General features: G+C 33.6%; 2 protein-coding genes across 18 annotated transcripts in view; one reads left to right on the top strand and one right to left on the bottom strand.

Annotated features, from left to right (window-relative positions):
- Nucleotides 1-24,417, bottom strand: part of LOC100499182 (uncharacterized) — a 300,507-nt gene that overhangs the window by 186,156 nt on the left and 89,934 nt on the right. For 2 of the 17 annotated variants that reach the window (XM_032602049.1, XM_031930101.2), the window contains exon 1: nt 21,009-21,134. The gene's annotated coding sequence lies outside the window, so the exon portion shown is untranslated. 17 annotated transcript variants of the gene reach the window in all.
- Nucleotides 19,972-24,249, top strand: LOC103315759. The gene is made up of 7 exons (XM_031930168.1): nt 19,972-20,065; nt 20,203-20,362; nt 20,454-20,658; nt 20,738-20,926; nt 21,003-22,544; nt 22,666-22,751; nt 24,119-24,249. The coding sequence occupies exons 1-5, from the start codon at nt 20,025-20,027 to the stop codon at nt 21,125-21,127; spliced, it is 720 nt and encodes a 239-aa protein (XP_031786028.1). The 5' UTR covers nt 19,972-20,024; the 3' UTR covers nt 21,128-22,544; nt 22,666-22,751; nt 24,119-24,249.

Below are 24,417 nucleotides of genomic sequence, written 5' to 3'. Positions count from 1 at the left end.
CACCTATACCTTGTCGTCGGTCACCCTGTACACCTGGACACTGCGTTCAAATGATTTTTACACCTAGACACCAAAAACCACGGTGCACTCCACCTATACCTCGTCATCGGTCACCCTGTACACCTAAACACCGTACTTGAATGATTTTTATACCAAGACACCGAAAACAACCTGAACCTTGTCATCGGATACCCTGGCAAGCTAGTTACTGTTACTGCTCTGGAACGCAGAGTATGCACCGACAACCTTTTAATTCTAAATATCGTAATATAATATTATAAGAGGAATGTGAGGATATGTAAAAAAGGTGAAAAAGCAATTCCCTATAATTTTTGATGCGCAGCTAACTTCACCGTCCTTTCACACTGGAAAAAAAGATAATGATTTAAGCAAATCATATACAATATTGTTTTTATTATATATAAATGACCGCGTTTTTTTTTAAACTTCTATTAAAATCACTGATTAGCACACGAATGTGATAATATATAAAAATCGTTTAAAAACAATTATGGAAAGTATCGTTTTTCTTAAAAGTAAAATCTCGGATACTAATATAGAAGTAAATAGTATCGCGGGCGCCAAAGCTTCGTCTGCTTCTCAAACTCGCCTTCGTGGCACTACCGCGCCACTTGATACAAGTGCGCAAAAGTTGATTCTACACGAGTGTGAGGTTTCTCGCCTGAGCGAAGCGAGGGTGACAATCACGCGAGTATAGAATCGAAAAAAAGCACGCCTATCGAACAATATTTTTTGAGACAGGGGGCAGAAAATGCAGTTGAACGCACGCGGAGCGTGCGTAAAAGTGCATTTTACGCACACTGTACCAAAAATGTCTTTTTAGTACTCATCTCTAGTAACGGCTTCTTTATTACTAGACTGCTCCTTGTTTGTTTTAATTTATTAATTAATTATATTTCTATTGTAATTAAGAATATTCAATTTATGTAAAACATTTTTTACAGAAAACTAAAATTAGTTGATTTTGTGAACCGTTTAATGCCAACTGGAACATTTATACTCATCAATAAAAGCACGTTTCATCAGCACTCAAGGAAATGTTAGAACCTTTTATCTTTCAACGTTTGAAAGAAAATGTGTGTCTTGATGTGCCACTTATGAAGAAAGTCATTGTTTACACGCCATTAATAGCAATTCAATACAATCGTTATTCATCTATTATTATCAACAGTGATCTATCGGTGCTTTGGAAAGTAAACAAAAGAAGTTGGAACCTAGACGGTTGGAATTAAAGTTGTTAAAATTGAAGAAGAATGAATCTTAATATGTGAAAGGAATGTATAAATGTGACTGAACAAAATGTCGATTATTTGATCAGTTTAAGATTTGACAATGATGGTGAATATAATTCATACAACTCTTTTAAATTAATTTTAAATGTCTCTAATACATTTCATTAATTTGCATTTTTCTTTTTAGTAATGATATATTGACATGTTGTTAATCATTCATACATTATTTATTATCCGTCGACCGATGCTAAAGTATATAAAATAGATCAAAATTTAGTCAAGGCTTCTGGGAAAATGTTTGTATTAGATGCTTAAAAAATTGCACGTGAATAGACACAAAGTACTGCTATTTTTTATAATGACAATGGTTTTGTATGTTATAGGAGATTATTTATCTTGGAAAGATTATTAAAACATTTTAGAACAATCCGGAATTATATCTGTTTTTACTTTTTACAAGAACTGGAACGGTAGGTTGAAATTTAGCTGCACTAGACAGAGTTATCCTTTACAATAATGATCGGGTATGTGCACTAAATTAAATAAGAATTTTTACTCTTTATTAAAATATCAATTAAAATGAGCCATTTGTTAAGTAACAGAAATCTTTTTGAAGTGATAACTTCTTATTGGACGGTGAACCTACAATGTTTGTAACTTCTGGAATGCGTTACAGTGATATCTATAGGTATACTGGTATAGGGCTCTTAGCTCTCGACTCGGCAGGCCCCCTTCTCCGTGCACAAAGCTAAATATAGATTTACTCTCTTAGGACCTTATACACTCTCTCTGGGCGCAGGAATAAGTATACATATAGCTATACTGTTTTCGGACCCCCTCCCTCTCCGAGCAATACCTATGGATTTACTCTCTTATGCATACTATACCGCATTACTTTGCTCACGCTTTCCTTCACTGTCTTTCTCATTCTCTCTGTACTCCTCGTTGGTATACAGCCTTCTACAGACAGTGACACTGTGTATTTGTTATCCAGTGTCATACGAATTGTTAAATGCATAATTGTAAAAATAATTAAGTGAGATCTATCGGTACTTCGAGAAGGTTAGCTTACCGATCGGCACAGCTGATTCGGATACACGCCAATTTCGGTTATCGATATAGGAGGATTGCCATACAAGATCGTGTTTGTACGGAATACATTTTATATAATTACAACCAATATTAACGTAGTAGATGGGCTTGCGAACGGTGCAATTGGAAAATTAGTTTACATTGAAACTAACGATTAAAATGAAATTACACGTGTATGGTTGCACTTTCAAGATTCACCAAAAACTGGACAAAAAATAAGACTAAAAGCTGCTGCTCACATAAATTAATATCCATCCTTAAGCGGTGCCAATAGACCGAAGAACTGCAACTGTTTACTTAAATAATAATAAAACCATTATTGCAAAAAGAAATCAATTTCCGTTTGTATTAGCATGCTACTTTGAAAAAAATACTCCTTTATTTTTATAATCCTTTCCAAAAATTATATTCATTTGAATAATAAATAAGTTCAATTTTAAATACTTTCTACTTAAATCAAGTTAAGTTATCACTTCTGTCGGGCGTCCCGAGACGCACACATTTTTTTATAGATTCTTCCATGTGATCTCCAAGTTATGGCATGATGATGATCCTGAAGCACATGAAAGATTCATTAAGTTAACAACATTGTACGAGGTCTTGAAAGATCCTTACTTAAGAAAAAAGTATGATTTGTACGGAGAGGAAGGTCTGGAAGATTCCAAAAGACACAGCAATTATTATTCATATAAGTATTACCAGAATAATTTTGGAATCTATGATGATGCCCCTCAGATCATAACATTAAATAGAAATGATTATTGTAAGTTCTACCTTATTTATTTACTGTTACAATCTTAAACTAATAAATACTTTCTTTTTAGTTGACAATGTAACTGAGTCAGAGAAGATGTTGTTCGTCAATTTCTATTGGCCAAAGTGTAGTCACGGCTACCATTTAGTTCTAGTCTGGAGAAAAATAGCTAAAGATTTTGAAGAAGTCATTAGAGTTGGCGCAGTCAATTGCAAAGATTATTGGTATCTTTGTTCTCAAATTGGAATACAGTCTTACTCAATATTGATGCATTATCTATCAGTAATGATCATTTTGTCTTTTAATATTATTTTTTTCTTTGTAAACATAAATTACTATCTACAAAATTCACCAATGTCTTCTTTATAATTCAAAACAGGGCATAAGATAGAGAGGCAAAAAATCTTATGAGGAAATAATGCGGTTCTAGTTCAATATTGATATTTGTCTGTGGCGAAAATCGTTATTGTTTTATAAAGGATGAGAGATTAAGAATTGCTATTATATTTGAAAGTATACATCGTTTTAATTCTTTGAATTTCGTAGTTACAATTGGAATTTTTAATACTTATTTACGCTTTATTTTTTCAAGACAAAATGGTGGATATATAAGTATTTAATTGTAAGGATAATGATTGTTGTAGCGTACTTTTAGATTCTACTGGTATTGCGTATCTATCACCTCCAATCGATGCAAACTTTAAACCTGTGATATTTGAAGATGTTTTAGTAAAAGAACATCCAGTTAAAAAAATTTTAGAACAGCTTCTAGAACTTTAAGATATCAATGATGATCAATTTGAGGTGAATGATTACTTTACATAAGCTATGTATGTACTCTAATATTCAAGTAATAATTAATGGTATATTAAACACAGGATATTCTGTACGACTTAAAAAGAGAATCTAACAACGGATGGTTAATTAGTTTTTACATTGGTCACACTACAGATTTCAATATTTTGTTAAAATATTCGTTCAGTATTTTAAAAGATGTGAACTTAGGTAATTGAATGGTGTAATAATTATTGTAGATAATGGAAATTATTCATTTTTAGTAATATTGCAGCTAAAAGTATTCATGATACTGCCTGGGGTGTTCTGAAATCTTGTTTTTTCTAGGATTTTCATAACAATCGTATAAACTACGTAAATATAATCATTTCTAATACAGACATTTTCTTTCATAGAAGAACTGTTTGTGATCGATTAGTTTTTTTTCAACAACAAATTATTTTAATAAATTGCTCTCTTGAATAGTTGATTTATTCATGTGGTTTATAATTTCTAATTCAGAAATAAGTAAGGATATTTTTTATCGCTGACAATCTGTTTTGTTTCATTAGATCTTTTTTATCATTACATTGGTCTACTTTATTAATCTCTGTAATCGTTAATTAGATATTCATTTCTTCAAAATGTTCATGTTTCTTTGAGATATTTCTTTCGATACAGACATTTTCTCAACTGTGCTGTATGCACAATTTTATCTTTATTTTTGAAATCATTGTTCATTTTATCTAAGCTGATAGATTGATCTACAATCGTGTTTTACATTACTTGTTTATCTACTTATTATTTCTACATTCATGAGTTAATTCTTGTAAAATGACACGTCTATTTTCATTATTATCTTTCTTGCTATCCACTATATTTGGTAAACTATTAATATTCTCAATTTCAACATAATTATGTTTAGCTATATAATCATGTGTTTGAGATATCTTCCTATATTATATAGTTATTTTGGCTATACTCCCCCCAACCGCCCCCCACTCGCCCCCACCCACAAAATAACGTAAAAATCGTTCATTTTTATGTCATTTTTGAAAATGGGAATGCCCCCTTCCCCACAGCCCCCCCCCCCCTTCACACTGAATATATCTGAAAGAGAATAAAATTATTTATCTCCATACTGCAGAGAATTTAGATTATCGTTCGTTAGACCAAAAAGTGCAATTTTTTAAACCATTATATCTAAAAACCTAAACTATGGAACTTCTTAAACAAAATCATGTTGATGAATTATAATAAGAACTACTTTCTGTATAAATATCGTGATGTTCTACTTATTCTTCTCTGAGAAAATTCAATTACTGAAAAAACCCGTATTGGAGAGCGTTATAACTGAATAAAAAGGCATGAATCAAGTTAGAAACTTGGCTACTGAGAGCCAGCTGAGATTAGTGGCCGATTCGGGTAGAATGAAGGCAAATGTTGTGCAGCCGGGATTTTTGTCTAGATTTGTTCTAATTAGAATGAAGCTATGGTGACGACCTTGGAAGTCTTATTAAGGTTGAGCAAACTTTATTAAAACGTTCAATGACTCGGTTTGGGCCCGTAATCGTAATCAGGACAGGAATAGAAACTGCAATGGAAAACCTGGCTTAGTAAGCAGTACATGTGCTGAGCTTAGAGTGGCTAAGAGATTGTGCATTAACTGGTTCAGCTCTAAGACAAAGGTTGGCGCATAGGTGATTACACTTACATCAATAAGAAACAATTATCAATTTGATTTTTATTGATTTGAAGTATATTGAAAGCATATAATAAGAACTACGGTGCAAGGTGAGGTCACAATCAGTAAAGTTCGCTCTGACAGCTCCTTGAGTTCCAGCAAACAATGACTAATTCCTTCTTTTGACGAATGCGAGCAATTTTTATTATTGACTCTATCCAAAAAAATCATTGCGAGTGTAAGCGCAACATTTTAATATGGAACAGACATGGTTTTGCTATATACATATAAATACTTATATACATTAAAAAATAGGATAAGAATTTGTTATATATCATTTTTTTGCTGATAGGTCTCTAGGCCTTAATATGATTAATTAAAAATGTATATGTTTAAGTAGTTTATAAACGAAAGTTTTTCAATATGCATGGCGGCTCGAAGAATTAAGATCTAACCTAAAGAGCGGGCATTTAAGTACATCAATTTAGTCACTATAAATCTATTTTTATTTTGAAGCATTGTCTTTCTCATTTATCTGTATTATGATTTTGTCGAAAATATAAGGAGTTATGTTTTTTTTTAATTTGTATGCGTTTATACATCTATTAATCTATACATATTTTCATCCTTTGTGCCGCTATATTGATTACCTGAGCTCCCAATTGTTTAAATCTATCATTAATAAAACCGAATTGACAAAACAATATCACTTAAAAAATATTGGAGTAAAAATCGTAACTCATGTACTTTGGTGTAAGATTTAACCTTAAGTTTTCAAAAAAATATTGACAAAAAATAAATCGAATAAAGCTAATGAGCAGCTACAAGTAAAGATTTAAGAAGTATATTTAACTTGCAGAGATCGATAAATTCATATAAAAATAAGAATTAAGATAACAAGAAAATCCGTCCAGATCCAAATTTTGGATACGATTGATGCCTTCTTTTTTTAATTAACTTGATCTGTAAAATGCAAAGCTTCCCTAGGTAGGAAACAAAAGCATTATTTTTCAATAATTGAGTTTTTTCTCGGGAAATAATTAGTGAAATAACTTGATATTTACGCAGTAAGTATTATTTATAACAATCATGATTTTTATAGAACTTATACAGTGTATTGATCGAGTTATAACGGTTTAAAAAATGTTCACTTTTGCTGCATGACAAAAGAATGATGAACTGTAATCTAAATTATCTGCGGTGAAAAGATAGGAAATATTATTCACTTTCAGGTACACATTTACTATTTTTAATAACTCTTTCTATAAAATTATCATAAAAAACTAAATTAAAGAATCGCTATGAAACTAAAACACATTAATAAAATGAAAAACAGATTTTTTCCGTATTATGCTACCTAAAAACAAAAAGATCAATCATCAACATATATAAGAGACCACAGGTCATACAACAGATTTATTTATAATTATAGCATATAATCGAAAATGGGAAGAATCAAAATTAATTTCAAAACGATTTCCGAAAAAATGGAAAAAAAAACACAAAAATTTCAAATGCCATTAGCAATAGAAGTTTGGTGTTAATTCAGTACTTTTACTTTTTTTCTTTTGATTTTCTCTATTTTGACAAACATTAAATTCTTGACATTTTTATGATCTACAAATTGTATATAATACAATAAGATGGTTCTTAACCAACTAGAACGTAATCATCAGATCATGAAAATAACATTTTAAAAATAAAAATCACAAAAACTAAAATGGGGGTTGGCGAGCGAAGCCCCACTAGTAACACATATAGCATCATTATTCTTAATTAAAATTGAATCATTTGATATTTCATATCTTTCATCAATTTGGGAAACGTTATTTGATCTAGAATACTTTATTGACTTTTGCGTATCAACTTTTTCACTTTGTGAATTTTTTACAGTACGACTATCTTGCTCTTTAAGTGGAATTAATTTATTAAAACTGGACTCTCTTTTAGATTTGACATGCATGATCCTGCAGAAGCTGGTAAAATAGAGAAGAGTACTAACTTATTTTAACACCATTTTTCTCTGTGATCATGGTGTATTATGGTAAATACTTCTTTTCCAATAATATGATAAATTTATTCACAGTATTAGTGAAATATAATGTTTGCAAATTTTCCATGTCGATAATTGTAATCTTAAAGGTGCAGTAAACTTAGATCTATTCGATGGTATTTTTTGGGCTACCTCAGGTGATGCTTATTTGTCGTCTTTTTTTTAAGAATAGGACCAAATCTTTCTTTTCTGCGTCTTTCTCTATCAGCTTACGGATTTCAAACAGTGAGTAAATATAATATTAATTTACATAGTTTATTTATTATTACAATTATAAATATTTTGTTAGAAGTAATTGGAATCTTAGTGCATGTTCTTATGAATTTAATGATTAATTATTTTGTATGAGCAACATGAAAAGTTGAGTTCCATTGGGTTTGGAGATGAAAATGTAAGAGAGTAATAATAATAATTAAAAGTCTGTGGGGTATGAGTTCGTGCCTTGATCAGTATTGCAGTTAACTTTTTATATAAGATGCTAAATGAAATAAACTGTTGATGAATTCCAAGAAGATAGTTTACGGAAATGTTGTTGAGAAGATTGATAAATGTTTTTCAGAATGGGTGGGTACTTGTTTATGTATTAGTATATTTTAATCAAAATTTAATACATATAGTATAATACATATAGTTTAGTACATATAGTATTTTAAAATTTTTTTATTGTTCCTTTTATTTTATTTTTATTAGAATTGTTATCGTTGGTTTTTGTTGAGCCTGTAATCGATTCATTTCGAGTCTTAAGTGTTGTATGGGTGTTAGTGGTTTATTTAACATTTCATAATAATTTGAAAACAATGTAGATGATTTGTTTGTGGATTAGTGTGGTGTTATTTCATTTGTGATTAATGGAGGAGATACTGTGCTTAAATTGGGGTTTGGAGAGTTTGCGTTTAAAGTTGATTGACTGGAAGTATGATTTGTGGTATTTGTAGAATTTTGAAAGAGTTGATTTGCTGCGATTAATGAATTAGATGGAATAGTTAAATTGGCGTTTAAAGTTAATTGGTTAGGATTAAGATTTATAGTAGTTGTGGAATTTTGAAAAAGTTGATATGTTCAATATTTATTTAAATATTGTTTTAAAGACAATGATTGCGAATTTTTAAGAGCGAGAAAAATTGATGTATCTTTTAGTTTTGATAACGACTGTGAAAACGACAAAGAAGATTATAATTATGATGAAATTAGGCAATATATTAATAATAGGTATGTCAGTCCTCCTGAATCAATGTATCAATCATTAGAATAGCAAATGCATAAATTAGCTCACGTCATATACAGGATGATTCTAAAACAATACAACATTTTGGTACCACCGTGATCAGCGTGAAAAACTGAGTCCAGGGGAATTGGTCCGAAAAATTTTCCTCCATTTTTTAATTTCCCAGTCAGGAAAAAAAATTCCCCCAGCACTGCGCCAGGCGGAGAAGCGCGCGAGGGGGAGTGAGCGCGGCGGCGGCCGCGCAGTGACGAGTGAGGGAAACCGTTGTTATGGAGGTCGGCGACGGCTGCGCGAGAAAAAGGGAAAGCGGACGCGATTTAAACTATTTCCGCAGAATCTGATGATCGGCTTGCGCCGAAAACTAATTTTCCATAGGCAAAATCTTTGCAATTTGAGAAAAGCTAGGAGGTGCGTAGCCCAACGCAGATCGAAACGTAACCTATTTACAGGTTATCTAGCTCATGCATTTTAATTCCAAATGAATCTGTGCTTTGACGCACAGCCCAAACTTGGTCGGTACAGCTGATTACGAGCTATCGAGAGCTAGGTGCGAAAAAATTTCAAACGAGAGACCGCTTTTATAGCACAGAACGTGCTTTCTGTTGTTTCCATTGCGTGAGCGGTGATTAGAAATGTTTTGTGTGTACGACTGTCCAAGTCTTTACAACCGGTTTTACTTTCTTTAGCTAAAAAGAGCGTAGGTCTGAGGCCCCGTAGAGATAGCGTAATTTTGGAGCATAGCACACGAGGCAGCATGCTTCCGTGCTGAATATTACATGACCTAATTCCTTTTCCTTCATTTCCAGATTTCCTCGATGGCCTGGGCATTCTCCGATCACAGTGAATTAAAAGCAAAAAAAAACTCTATTCTGATGCCAACTTTCACGGCTTTCATTAAAGAAAATTTGACAAAAATAAATGTCTAAGAAAGTATCAGTTGTTATTACTTACAAGGAAAGGTACCCAACCCGAACTCACCGATTTTGATGATTTTCATATATTTTGTAGAACATAAAAAAATAAGAGACACGTATTTTTTTTATCGGCTAATTTTCACTTTTAAGGGGTAAAAACCTCCCCTAAAGTTAACCCCCAAAAAGCGTTTTTTTTAAATATCTCGGCTTAAAATTAATATTTTTCAATGAAACAAATTGGAGGTTATTTCTTACAAAAAGAGCAAGTATTTCATGGTGATTTGAAGAGTAAGAGTAGCATCCCCTATTTTTTAGGGGTTGAAAACATATATTTTTTGGCATAATTTTATAATAAAAATGTTTAAACCGACTAAAAAAAATTGGAAAAAATGTGAAAACATCCTTAATAACAAAATTTAGTTGACGTCTTTCGGTGTTTTCATAAATATTACCCCTAAGGGGGTAAACCACCCCTAACACAAAATAACTGTAAATATGTAATTCAATACATAATATTTCGTAGAAAGTTTGTATATAGAGGTTTTCGAGGTCGCTGATTACAAATCTGTCAGATTTTGAAAATTCAAAATGGCGGATCCAATATGGCGGACGGAAATATCGAAAAAAAATTTTATATAATAAAAAAGTTTTAAACGACTAAAAAAATTGGAAAAAATTTGTAAACATCTATAATAAACAAATTAAGTTTTTCGATTTTTTCATAGATACTACCTTTTAGGGGGTAAACCACCCCTAACACAAAATAACTATAAGTATACTTCAATCCATAATATTTTGTAGAAGGTTTGTATATAAGGGTTTTCGAGATCGCTCTTTGCAAATCTGATATCAGATTTTGAAAATTCAAAATGGCGGAACCAATGTGGTAGACGAAAATGTCGAAAAAAAATTTTAACTTGTTTTAAATGTGTTATCTTTGTAGCCTGTACATGTGAACTAAAGAGCCTTAAACCCTAAACCCCTAAAGAACAAATAGGCTAAATGGTTGTGCTTTTTAACCAAACCACCTCAAATTCCTAAATTTGTAAACAAGAAAATTCTGTGTGTGAAGCAGTTTTATAATTTCCGTAGAAATTGTTATCAGAATGTTATTGAAATTCCTTTATTGTAAATTCAACTTATAATGTATTTTTGTTTATAATATTAGAGTATAATAATAATCTACAATCTTTTATCTTTTGCCATAGTGCATTTTTTGTATTGAGCATAAAATATATTATTTTACAATGTTTTTACAATAATGGTAGTCCTCATAAAAGTGTTTAAAGCACAATGCTTTTTTGCACCAACCACATCGTACAATTGCAATGTTTGTGCACCCTTCTATTTCACAATGTGTTGCACAAGACTTTCCAAAACTGAAATCTATAGGATTATCAAATTTATCTGGTTTTTCATTGACGTAACCGCTTTTATACCAGGAATATTTAAACAAATCTATATATCTCGGTGAAGACAGTTGGTTGTGAACCAATGATTGAAGTTTAATTATATTATTTCTCACATGTAAATTCATATCATGATCCATTAACATTACATTATCAGAAAATGTTCGGACAAAGTTTTTCCAAATACGGAATCCATAGACATCAAGTGGTTGTATTTTTCCTGTGGTTCCAGTTGGAATTTTTTTATGTTAATAATTTTATTTTGTGGCATTGTTTCTTCTATAACTTTGTCACAATGACCACTCCAAGAATCAAGTAATAGTATTGAGTGATGGCCTACATAGGGATAAAATATTTTTTCCAACCAGATTTTGAAGTGATCTGCAATTAAACGACTTACTAATTAACTGATCAACGATATTACAATGTAAAAATTGTTATTAGTTCCCTTACTTGTTGTTAATTTTCCAGATTTGGATGCTTCCACGTACACGTTTTCTGGTCTAAATATGTTTTGTTCTACAATAGGGCCAAACTTGCCACTTGGTTCCTTTAAAACAAGAAATAGCGGTGACAACAGTTGTCCAGTAGCTGATATTAGTGGCTGTATAGTATAACTATGCGTTGTTGCTGAAATTGACTGTACCAGACATTGCACTTGCTTTTCTCCTTCTACTGCTAATGTTCTTCCAGAATGCATTTCTAGCTGAAATCCGCTCTGATCTGTATTATACAAATTTTCGAGTCCAATCCTTGGTATACACGATTTAACGTCATCGATAAATGCTTCAGCTTTAGCCGTAAGTTCTGCACTACTTTCTAGTGTTTTTCTTGTTATGAACATATTTATTTTCCTAGAAACTATTCGGTGTGCTCGCTTAAATTTGAGTAACCAATGTTTAGAAGCTTTGAATCTAATATCATCAAAACCAATTTCTTTTTTAGCTTGTAAGGCCCATCGAATTATATCTTCATCATGGATAATTGAACCACTGTCGAGAGCTGCTTGAAAATTATCCAGGGTATACTGACAAATTTGTGCTACTTTTTCTCTATACGTGCCACCTTTATTAATTGAATGAGCCCAACGACGTAGCTGACTAATAGATGATACTTTTTTGAATCTGTTTTGCACTGTTTTGAGACTTAAATTTTGCTTCGTTTTGCTACTTCTCCAAAATTCTACAGCTCTTTTTTTGTATTCAAAATCTAGTTCTTCATTATCTGCTGTACATTGATTTGTTGGTGCTATATCCGGATCAGGAAAATGATGTTGCACTTCATCTTCAATTATTTTCACATTATGGTCTTTATACTCTTCTTGAAAATCCAAAGAGTCATCAGTAATCATTTCTACATCGTTGAAATCATGTGTTGCATCTATTAAAATTTCTTTTATTTTTTCGGCCAACTCTGTTTCGTGATAATTCGTGACACTATCTGGTATGTTTAACGCTTGAAAGTATGCTAATAATAAGTTTAGAACGTTTAACGGATTAATTTTCATTTTTCAATCTAAAATGAAAACAAGCGGTAAAATTTATACAAGCTGTGTTTTTGCATGTAAGGCACGACTGCTACATTTCTACCAGAATAAAACGAGTGAATGTAAATTGAATCAAATCATTAATTTATGCATTGGAGAAGAATTCTCGTTCCACTTTGTGATGTTCGGAAAACTCTATTTTTGGTTTTATTCAACTTTTATTCACTTTGAAATTGAATAATGTAAATCTATATAAAATCACTAAAGAAAATTTTCTACAACTGTATGATACCACTGACAAACAAAAAGACGTACTATTCGTACTTTCCGGCATCGAACTAGAATACCCACAAAACTCACTCACTGCCTAAAAAATAACACAGGCAGCTGAGGTAAACACTCGATGAAAACAATCTAAAAAAAGAACATACTGATTCGCACATATTGTCAACAACTTTTAGGAGTGAAAGACATTTATCTGTGGAATTATCATTGAATGTACGATAACATTCATTAAACTAATGAATGCATATAAAATTCCCTTTCAATAACAACGTGTTCTTTAATTGCAAATGAAGTTCGAGTATTAATATTCTTTTATGTATTTTTACCAATAACAAAAATTATCATAGTAATATAATAATAATAATAAGAAGAATAAGCATAATTGCAATAGCAATAATAACAGTAATACTGATAATAGCAATGATAATGAAAAATAATAATAATAATTAGAATAATATTTATTATTAAATTTAGATTTTTTGATAAATTCATTAAATCGTATCAAATAGTATTATTATGGAATTCCAGACTGTAAATATTTTACTATAGATACAATAATCATTACTTCGAGAATTCATCTAAAAAACGTTTGGCTTAGGAAATAATTGTAACAATGAAAAACTCCCAACTCCCATATGCAAAATATGAGCTTTCTAGACCTGTTAGTTTTTGAATGAGAAAAAATGCAAAAATGGAGAAACAGCTATCGGTCTCAAAATCTCTCACAACTGTTAAAAGTCAAAATTCTAATTAATGCCTTGACAAAAAAGCTAAAATACTTATCACTTTCTTCATGTAAAAATATACTGGAAACCAGAAATACAATGTGCTAGAGATGGTAGTTTCTGTGTAACTGTCTACAAGCAAAATTTGATACGCTAAATTAAAAAATTCATATCGGCCTCGATGTGAAAATATGAATGAAAACAGTTAAATCCTAATCATGTAGGTTACATGTTTTTTAGGTAGCATAGTAAGTATCTGTAATTACGGTTATTTAGTGGTTTTTGAAAAGTTCGCATTCTTCCCTAGGTCAACTGTACCCTTGATATCACATCTGATTTGTATTTGTTGATTATCTTGAAAACCAAGCTCAGTTGCCAGACCTCGCAGCCAAAGGGCCTCCATAGTGGTAGAAGATAGTGACTGATATTCAGCGACGGTACTGGATGACGCGACCGTAGTTTGTTTCCTGGAGTGCCAGCTGATCGCACCACCTTGTAATAAGAACACATACCCCGTCACAGATTTTCTATCCGACAAATCGCTGGCCCAGGTGGCATCACAGTAGCCGTTCAGGATGTTGTTCCCTTCCTTCGAGTAGGTCAGTTTCAATTCTTTCGTGCCCTGCAAGTATCTTAAGGTTTTTTTTTAGTACCTTCCAATGTTCGGTGCCATATGAGTTGTTGAAGCGACTCATGAAGCTTACGATATATGCTAAGTCTGGCCTGGTCATTTGAAGGAGGTACATTAGCGAACCTATTACATTCTGGTAAGGGATTTTACGTAGTCTCTCGAGTTCCTCTCGTGATTTTGGCGAACTGTTGGCCTCCGGTACGGATCCAGGGTCCATTGGAATACTGCTTGGGTTGCAGTCTTCCATCCCGTACTCTTTTAGAATGCAGACGATGTTGTCTGTTTGATCCATGTAGAGAAGGCCACGTTTTCTATCCCTCGTAATGTTTACGTTAAAGCACCTTTTTATATTTCCAAGGTTTCTTAATGTTAGCCGTTTCTGTAACTTGCTTGTGATCTCCATTGCCACATTTTTCGAATTTGAAAATATTATTAAATCATCCACGAATACTGCTATTATTAGTTTTTTGTCGTTCTCGAAGTTGGTGTAGACGCACTGGTCGTGTTCGCATCTTTTGCAATTTAAATCTTTTAGGGTCTTGTCTAACTTTACATTCCAAACCCTTCCGCTTTGTTTCAGGCCATATATCGCCTTCAACAGCTTGCATACCATATCAGGGTGCTGCGGGTCAATGTATCCCTCCGGTTGTTGCACATACACGTCTTCCTCTATGTCTCCCTGTAAAAAAAGCGGTTTCGACGTCTAGATGAATAATTTCGAAGTCCCATTTTACAGCATAAGCAAATAGCATCCTCAGCGTGATGTAATTTACAACTGGAGAGTACGTTTCCTGGAAGTCGATGCCCTTTTTTTGGTTCAAGCCCTTTATGACGTATCTAGCCTTATAGCAAATTTCTTTGTCGTTTTCAATTTTTAATTTGTAGACCCACCTCGCTGGGACTATATTTGCACCGGGTGGTGCATTACATAGTTGCCATGTACAGTTTTTCCAAATGTTATCCATGGCGAACTTCCATGAATTGGATTCCTCGCACTCTACGGTCTCCTTGTAGCTACTTCGTTTATTTGACTTTTTCTTTTTCATAGGTTCAACGAAGATGGTTGTTTGTGATTTTCGTTTTCTGCCCATGTCATAGTCCCCATACTCCGCTGGCATTACCGATTTCCTCGTGGATCTTCGAATAACTGTCGACTTCTCTTCTTGGTCGAAATGGCTTATAGGTGGTGTGCATTCGCCAGGGAGTGAATGAGTAGATGTGGTCTCTGCTTTGCGCTTTTCTTCGGACTCTGATTGTTGATGTTGAGGGTCTATGGCATCGATGTCCGTTTCTTCTGTAAGGGAGAATTCACTTTCTGTAGACATGTTGTCATCTGGCACTTCGTGCTCTCGAGACTCCTCGCTATCTTGATTGACATTTTCTGTTGGTTCGCTGTCACTGTCATCTTCAAATGAAATTGCAAATTTTTCTGGTCGTTCTGTTAAAGTTTTCTTGATCTGGCCTATTTGCGATTTTTCCTCGAAAAATTCTACGTCTCTGCTAACGAATACCTTTTTTTCAGCTAGGTCCCATAGGCAATACCCAACTTGATCTGTGCAGTATCCTTTAAGTATACAGCGTTTTGCCTTTGCATCCATCTTTCCTCTTTTGCTCTCCGGGACATGTGATAGGGTTTTGCACCCAAAGACCCTCAAATGTGATAGGTCTTGCTCTTTGTTCGTCCACACTTCCTCGGGGGTTTTTCCGTCTAATACTCGTTTTGGAGCTCTATTATTTATATAAGTAGCGGAAGCCATAGCGACCGCTACTTATATAAATAATAGAGCTCCAAAACGAGTATTAGACGGAAAAACCAGAAGGATTTCTCGAGATTTGCTTCCTGAATGAGACACTTTGCCTTGTCCATTAAGGTACGGTTAATCCTTTCAGCGCGGCCATTTTGTTGGGGATTCCCTGGGATGCTGAGTCTCCTTTTTATTCCGTGTTGGTCCAGTAATTGCTGCATCTTAAAATTTATATATTCGGTACCATTATCACTTTGTAAGCATTTTATTTTTTTATTCGTATTATTTTCGACATAATTTTTAAAATGCATGAAACTTGAGAAAACCAGGTCCTTCCGCTTCAGGAAGTACACAAAGCATTTTCTACTATAGTCGTCGAGAAACGTCAAGAAGTAGTTCGCTCCTCCATGCGACTGCGGGGTGACGTAGCACAAGTCCGTGTGTACTAGTTCCAGCACCGCGCCAGCTCGGTTTTCGCTTCTGTAGAAAGGTCTTTTGCACATCTTGCCCAGCACGCAGACCTCGCATTTATTTTCTTCGCCAGTTTTTAGGTGTATTCCTGATGTCGGTCTTTTGCTCAGCTGTCTGACGTAGTCGTTGTTGAGATGTGCAAGTCGCCTATGCCATAATTCTATTTCCACTGGCGATGGTGATGCATGGATTGTCAAGGCCACCTGCCGCTTGGTATTGTTATCGTAATTAGTTAGATGTTTTGCATTCGCGTTAGCAGCATGTTTGCCTCTTTTGCATGGGATCTTAAAAATACCGCTTTCTAAATGCGCATTTACGGCTACATTTCCGTTTCGATCGATGATTTTACATGATTTTTCCGAAAAAACTGTATTAAATTTTCGCTTGCTCGCTTCACTAACTGACATCAAATTTACGGTTACGTCGGGTACAAATAAAACGTTCAATAAATTTATCTTCGTTCCGTTTGCCAATTGCATTGCTATCTCACCTTCTCCGTGTACCAGCACTTTTCCTCTGTCCGCAACGGTAATGTATTTTAGATTTGACTTACGCATGCATGAGAAATTGTTCTTATCATTACACATGTGACGGGATGCGCCGGAGTCGACGATCCAATCATCTGGACTCGCCTTACTTCCAGCAGCAAGTCCGATGAAGGCGAAAGCCGCGATTTGGTCGTCACGTTGCTGGCTCCTTTCCTCGTCCTCTTCTAGGCTAGCGTGGTTTGCCTGTTGTTGCGTTCGCTGCTGGCGTGTATCGGGTAGATTGCACTGTCTTGAAATGTGGCCGTAACGGTTACAACGGTAGCATCGGGCATTTGAATATGATGACGAATTGGCTCCGTTGTCTCCCCACTTTTCGCCTTTCTGGAAACTTCTTCCGCGTCTGTTGTTGTTTGTTGTGTACAGACTAAGCTCGTTTGATTCTTGCGATGGTTTTCCCCATTTGACCTTCAATAATATTTTGGCTTTTACATTCGCGGTCGTGATTTCTTTCTCGGGTAAGCTTTCTAATGCCATACGCATGGGTTCGAATTCGTCTGGTAGGCCACCGAGCATGATGCACGCCGCAAAGTCGTCGCCCAGATCCTTCCCAAAGTCCTTGAGCTTTCGGTGTATGGTGGTTATGCGATCGATATACTCCTCTGTCGATTCGCAGTCTTCTAGTCGTATTCTCGTATATTCGATTATCAGGCTTGTTTTCCTGTAGAGGCTTTTGCTGGCATACGTACTTTGCAGGGTATTCCAAATCTCCGTCGGTGAATTCAGTCCTATTTGACTCAGTATTATGCGATCAACGGATAGTATCAGCTTGGTTCTAGCAAGACGCATTTTCGTTGGGTCTGTGCTCACGGCTCCATCTTCGCTGCTGGGCAATATTGTGTCGAATAGGTCCTCATGTTCGAGGTACGCCTTCATCATCACTGCCCAATCGTGATAGTTATCTGCGCCTGACAGGCGTTCAATGTTTTGCAGCATCGCCAGGTTCTTCCCTTTTGCGGTCGCCATTTAACTTCGTACCTTTAGAGTGACTTTCTGCGAGCTGCTCCGGTTTCTATCACCAACGGTTTTCCTGTACGGTTTGGTAAGCCTTTCGGCGTCTCGAAGGAAGGACAAAACCTCGTTAAGCTAGCGAGACGTCTTTTATCGAGCGTGAGTGTAGGCCCATAACCTGTAATTACGGTTATCTGAGGCGTAAGGAAAAAGGATAGAAATAAACGTCGTATGTATAACCCTGTAGTCTCTTTATTATGTGCACTCGAATAGGTACAGGCAGCGACTGACTAGTCTTTACATATCGGTGCGCTAACAGCGCTGGCGGCTCTCCCCACTCATACATACAATCAAACGTATACAGATGTACATATATGAACACGTTCATTGAGATGTATTCAATACACTTACAACAGTATCTGTGTAAAATTTCAGTTGTATAGCTTTTTTATAATGCAAATAAATGGCATTGTAATGATAGACAAACCCACTGACTCTTATACTGAACTTTTCTTCAAATTCACTATTCAAACCAATGATGACGACATTATTAATATATTTATTAAAAAATAGTTTTGAGGGATTTAGTAACATGTTACATGCTTATAAAATATTAGCAGACGTTAGTGTGCCGCCCAACACTTATGGTAGATTTCCTACCAGTGTTATTAGTGTGACGTCGTGCAAAACCCTAGGCGATGTCTTTAGGAGCACAAAATATATTAACCCCGGGTCATTCGAACGAGCATTGAAATACTCTCTACAATCGCGAAATGGTTTGAAGGTAGTGAATAAACTAGAACAGTGTTTGTAGTCAAACCAGTTTCAAGGATGTATAGTGTCTCAAAGAACCTAAATACAAGAATCTACTTACTAGTCTGACTGTCCTCCGGAGCGGCGGTGATGCTGCAAGACCTTGAATGAAGGGATATAGTTTTGACAAATCAGAGCGACTCTGCACGGACTTGCAGAACTACGAGCTCGAATCAGCGTCGGTCCGCTGGGCCTACGTGGTGGTGGAAAATTCGGAAAGCGGGCGAGCACATGATGACGTACTTCACGCACACGTGTTGACCACCCTAACTCTCAGTCCTCAGTTTTATCCTCTCTTAAAAAAATGATGGACTTGGTTGTGAAGCCTTTATTACGTGATTCTGATTGGTTGCTAAGCAAATCTGATTGGTCGTTGTTTGAGGAACATGGATTTTGATTTATAATTTAAATCTCTGTTAAGAATTAGGCTATTAGTTATTGAATTTATATAGTTATTAAATTTATAATGTAATTTTTTAGTTTTTAATTTCAGCTACTTTGAATTCTTTGTTTTTTAATAAAAAATAATCAATAATTGTTTTCCGCGGACCGTTAGTTCCGTATTCCGTATAGTCCACTATACATAGTGTGGCGCGCTCTATCGAGAGCATTTCCGTGTTGAGACGGAGCGTGTGCGTCCGGCATCCGCAACTACTGGAGAGCTGCTGAAGTCCATCCTTTCGTGTGCTTGGGAATCCACACAAATCACTTCAATCTGAACAAGGTAAGTAATGTAATTTGTATATACTACAATAATAATATGTAATGTAGTCATGCATATACATATTTTCGCGATCGAACGCGAATCTAACCTTTCTCGCCACGTGTACTCGACATACTCATAAAACGCACTTATGGGATACTTACGGGACGGAAAATACAACGTACACGTCTTAATTATTATATTCTGTTTTTATTGTCGACGAATTGCTTCGAATGGTTTTTCGATAAATGCACGTGCTTCGTTTTTCGGGACGTGACGTTAAACTCTCGCTCGAGATACCTACGCACTTGCTGACTTGCACGTGCTTTTCATTATTTTTATATAATTAATTATATAAATGTTTGTGGCTACCGTGACGCGAAGTTAACCCGTCGCTAGGTACATAAAGTTGATTATTGATTTAGACAATTTCGTGCGATTTTTGCACAGACCTCGTGACGACCTAACCTCAAAATGGGAGCAGTGGGACAAGTGGACATACCCTATTCGGATGATGCTGACTTTGAAGACTTGCAGGATAAAGATAGGACTGTAAGTTTAATGTATTTTCTTTTAAATTTGAATTTTTTTTTTGAACATATATTTGATTTTTAAATGCGAATTTTTAATTTAACCTAAATTTTAATTTTATTTTTGTGCATATATTCATTTTTACATGATTCTTTAAGGGAATTGGTTGGATATGTTTGTTCCGTTGAGGCTCCGGTTCAGCAGAAATCATTTGATTTATTCAAATTTGGATTGAGTAACGGAACAAAGAAAGTAATGTGTCTGATATGGGGTAAGGAGTTGATCGACAGACACCAACCACAAGTTCTGCTTAACAGGGTATCGTATTAAAACTTTTATAATCAAAATTATGGTCTTAATTATTATAATTATATTACATTTATCAAATTATATTTTATTCGCTTTGCAGAGACTTCATGTGAATAAAGGCTTATGCAAGTCATCGAAATTTCCAAAGCTGCTCGAGTCTCAAGGATTCTTGCCGTATGAAATAATCATACAACCCAACACAACTTTTAATTTCTTCGGAGTTCATACCATGTTGGCTGGACCACCTGTTGTACCGCCAAGGCAAGTCAACTTCGATACCATCAGGGATGTTGAGGGAAAGATATGTAAGTGTTCAATTATAATAACTTTTATTAATATAAGTAGGTAATAAGATTTATTTATTTATGATAAAAATTTTTACAGCCATCGATGGACACATAAAAGCAGAATTTTCACCTACTGCCAGTCGCTATCAAAATGCTACGTACGCTTGTGGTTCTATAACAGATGGCGTGCATAAAATTATTGTCAATATCTCAAATTATACCGTGCCTGTAGAAGTGACCAGAGGAATGGCAGTTACCGTCATCGGAAATATTGTCAATGACCCAAGTAACATTTTATTTTTTATTTTTCGTTGATTTGATTTTAATATTGTTCAATTAAATTAATAATTTTATATTTTTAGGTATACCTTTAACTATTTCTTGCGCAGACTCTACTTTGATAACACTACGTGAGGAGGAACCACTGCCAGAACTAGATTTATTACGAGCGAACAGAACATTGAAAAGAAGAACTCCTCCGGAGTAAAACTAAGAAGATTAATATCTTAATACTTTGGTTTCTGCCTTTATAAAAGTTTGTTCGTTTTTTACTGTTCCTTTTTTACAGTTCGTTTTTTACAGTTCGTTTCTTACAGTTCGTTTTTATATATCTTAGTTTTTTTCTAACTTTTAAAAACATGGTTTTCAAACCATTTTAAGTTTTGCAAAATAATGCAAAAACATGACTAGAGTCAGTAGAAGAAGGACTAGAGTATTTATTGTGGTGTAAAAAAATGACTAGAGTAAGTAAAAAAAGTGTGCAAAAGCACGACTAGAGTCACTAAACATTTGTTTTTTAAAAGAATGACTAGACTGCTTAAAATATATTTATTATGTAAAAGAATGATTACAGTATTGCGTAAAAGAGTGACTAGATAAGTCAAATATTGCAATAAGTACAATTATAGTCAGTGCCACATTGTGGAAAAGAATGACTAGAATAAGTAAAATATTGTGAAAAGTTTCATTATAGTCAGTACCAAATTGTGGAAAAGAATGACTAGAATAAGTAAAATATTGTGAAAAGTGTCATTATAGTCAGTACCACATTGTGGAAAAGAATGACTAGATTAAGTAAAATATTGCGATAAGAAAGATTATAGTCGGTACCACATTGTGGAAAATAATGACTAGACTGCGTAAAATACTGTGACTAGACTAACTAAAATATATTTTTGTTTAAAACAAAATAACTACATTAACTTAAATATTGTGCAAAAGCATGACTATAAAATATATTGTATAAGCGAATGACTAGACTAAGAGAAAAATTGTGTAAAAGCATGCGACTACAGTCAGTATTAAATTTGTGTACAACAATAACTAGAGCACGTAATATAGTTGAAGCAACAATGGAAAAAAACTGTTATAATATTAATATTTAATATAAATAATAGAGTTGTTCAAAGTCAAAACTCTATATATTGTTGCATTCTAATGTATAATTTAAAAGGGTAATTTAGACTAAACATAATCATATGTACAATTGTTACATAAAATATAATAATAAAGTTTTAAACCCTAATTTTGTAACAAGAACAAGAATGTTAAAATAAAGTGTGTTCATAAATTTTTCAGTTTTATTTATTTATTTTTTAAGTAAATTTTTATAATTCAATGATTCAATTCAGTTTAAAAGCTTTTTCCGTGGGTGCGTGAACACAATATTCACTGCCACTGCGAAGAAGCTATGCGCATGCGTGAGAAAAGAAAATCAATAAAACCACTTATGGTGGCCAGACGCAAACGGCGTTGCGTAGCCGCATGTATACCGTCAAAAGAAGGCAGGTGCAGGCCCTTTTCTGAATTGTTTTTACATAAATTAAGGGGAAAAAGAAACCGGATTCTATTATTTATCCACCAATGATATTCCGGTATTGATATTATTTGCAAAAATTGATTATGTGAGTATTTTTCAATTTACAGTTTTCATTGACCTTATCATGGTCAAATCTAACCTATATTATGTAAATTCTTATGCTTCTTTCATTGGCGACATTTCATTTATTGTTTTTTTATATTTAGCAATAGAACAATCAAGGCAGTGTTTGGCGTTTACTACTGCAACCAGTATCTACAATTGCCATTTCAGACAAAATAAGAAAAGTTTGGTTAGTATATAAATTTAATTTTGTTTTGTTACATTGTTACTCTGCTTAGTGAATTCTAACCGCTATGCCTCTTTAGAGGCCAGTTACAAGATTAAATACTAATTACAGTACAGTTATGAAAAGTGTGTTTAAAGTGGCAATATCTCCCTACAAGTGTATAAATTAATCACGTACAGACTCAGTGATCATGTTTGTATGTCCAAGATAATCAGAGATGAGCTCTGGAAGTGTCCTTCAGAGATATTTGACATTACAGTGTTACATAGGCTATATCAAAATTAGAAATCTGTTTTTTTTTGCTTAGAAATTTATAAAATTATGTAGAATTATGCTATGATAGCAGTTTTCATTTAATTGTCTTTGTTCGTACTAATAGACTGAACTTTGAGGCTAAAGCGTCAAAATTTTCATACAGATGTTAATATCAAAATATAAATTATATCAGTTATACAACAATAACAATTTGATTTATTGTTTTAACAAGTGAAAACAAATTTTCATGCAAATTTTCAGCCCTGTAGCTATGATTGTTTTTTAAATGAAGGCCAAAACACACAAATATTGTAAAACAAGTAATCATATTATATCCAAAATATTGTTTTGACTCATTTAAAAAATATCAATGCTAGAGGGTAAGAATTTTGCATAGTAATTTGTTTTCACTTACTACATCAATAAATCAAGTTATCATTATTGTAAGTGATATAATTTTGATTAGTTTATCAGTACCTGTATGACAATTTTGACGTTAAAGCCATTGAGTTCAATGTGTCAGTATGAACCAAGACAATTAAATAGAAACTGCCGTCGTAGCCTAATTCTACACAATTTTGCAAGTTTCTGAGCAAAGACACAGATGTCTACCTTTAATAGAGCTGATGTAATACCATTCAAGCTCGAATATTGACTATGACTGGATCTATTCACTCATAATAGTCAATATTCACACTTTCAGAGATTCTCTGGCTATCTTGGACACACAAATATTATCATCTGCATTATATAATGTTTCGCAAAAGAAAAATCACATCAGAAATCAGAAAAGATACATCAGAATAGTAAACTTCACAGAACCCTGAGTGTGCGGCTATTAATTTACATACATGTAGGATCAGGTTGCCAATTTTAACACACACTTCTTTAAAATACAACAAAACGTGTGACTTTATGTAGAATCTAACTAATTCTAATTTTTATTAGATTAATTTAAAGCTAAGAATACATATATTTTGTTTCAAGATTTGAAAATATTAAAGTATAACAGAAAAATTAATAATGTATGCGATTCACAATTATGTAACCTCGGTATTTATATTTTTTATTGAACATTGACAATTATAACTATTTTTAATTTTTGTTTGTTTCAGGTTTTCTAGGATACATTTGAAGCTGTTACAACACTTACTTCTTTGTTTACTATTATTTAATTAAAAAAAATGTAAACATTTTTTGTATCATTAATTTTATATTAAAGATAAAGACAAATCATTTATAATAATATTGTGTCAAAATTTATTTACGTCTAACCTATTACAATAACTTAAGACCTCCTATTACACCTTCACATCTTCAACACTTGAACTTAAAAAAAATTAATTTGAAAACTTGAACTTGAAAATTTGAACTTCATAACTTGAACTTGAAAACTTAAACTTGACAACTTGAA

Source organism: Nasonia vitripennis, assembly GCF_009193385.2.
Source record: "Nasonia vitripennis strain AsymCx chromosome 4 unlocalized genomic scaffold, Nvit_psr_1.1 chr4_random0009, whole genome shotgun sequence".
NCBI lineage: Eukaryota > Metazoa > Arthropoda > Insecta > Hymenoptera > Pteromalidae > Nasonia > Nasonia vitripennis.
This window is presented reverse-complemented; position numbering and strand designations above follow the sequence as displayed.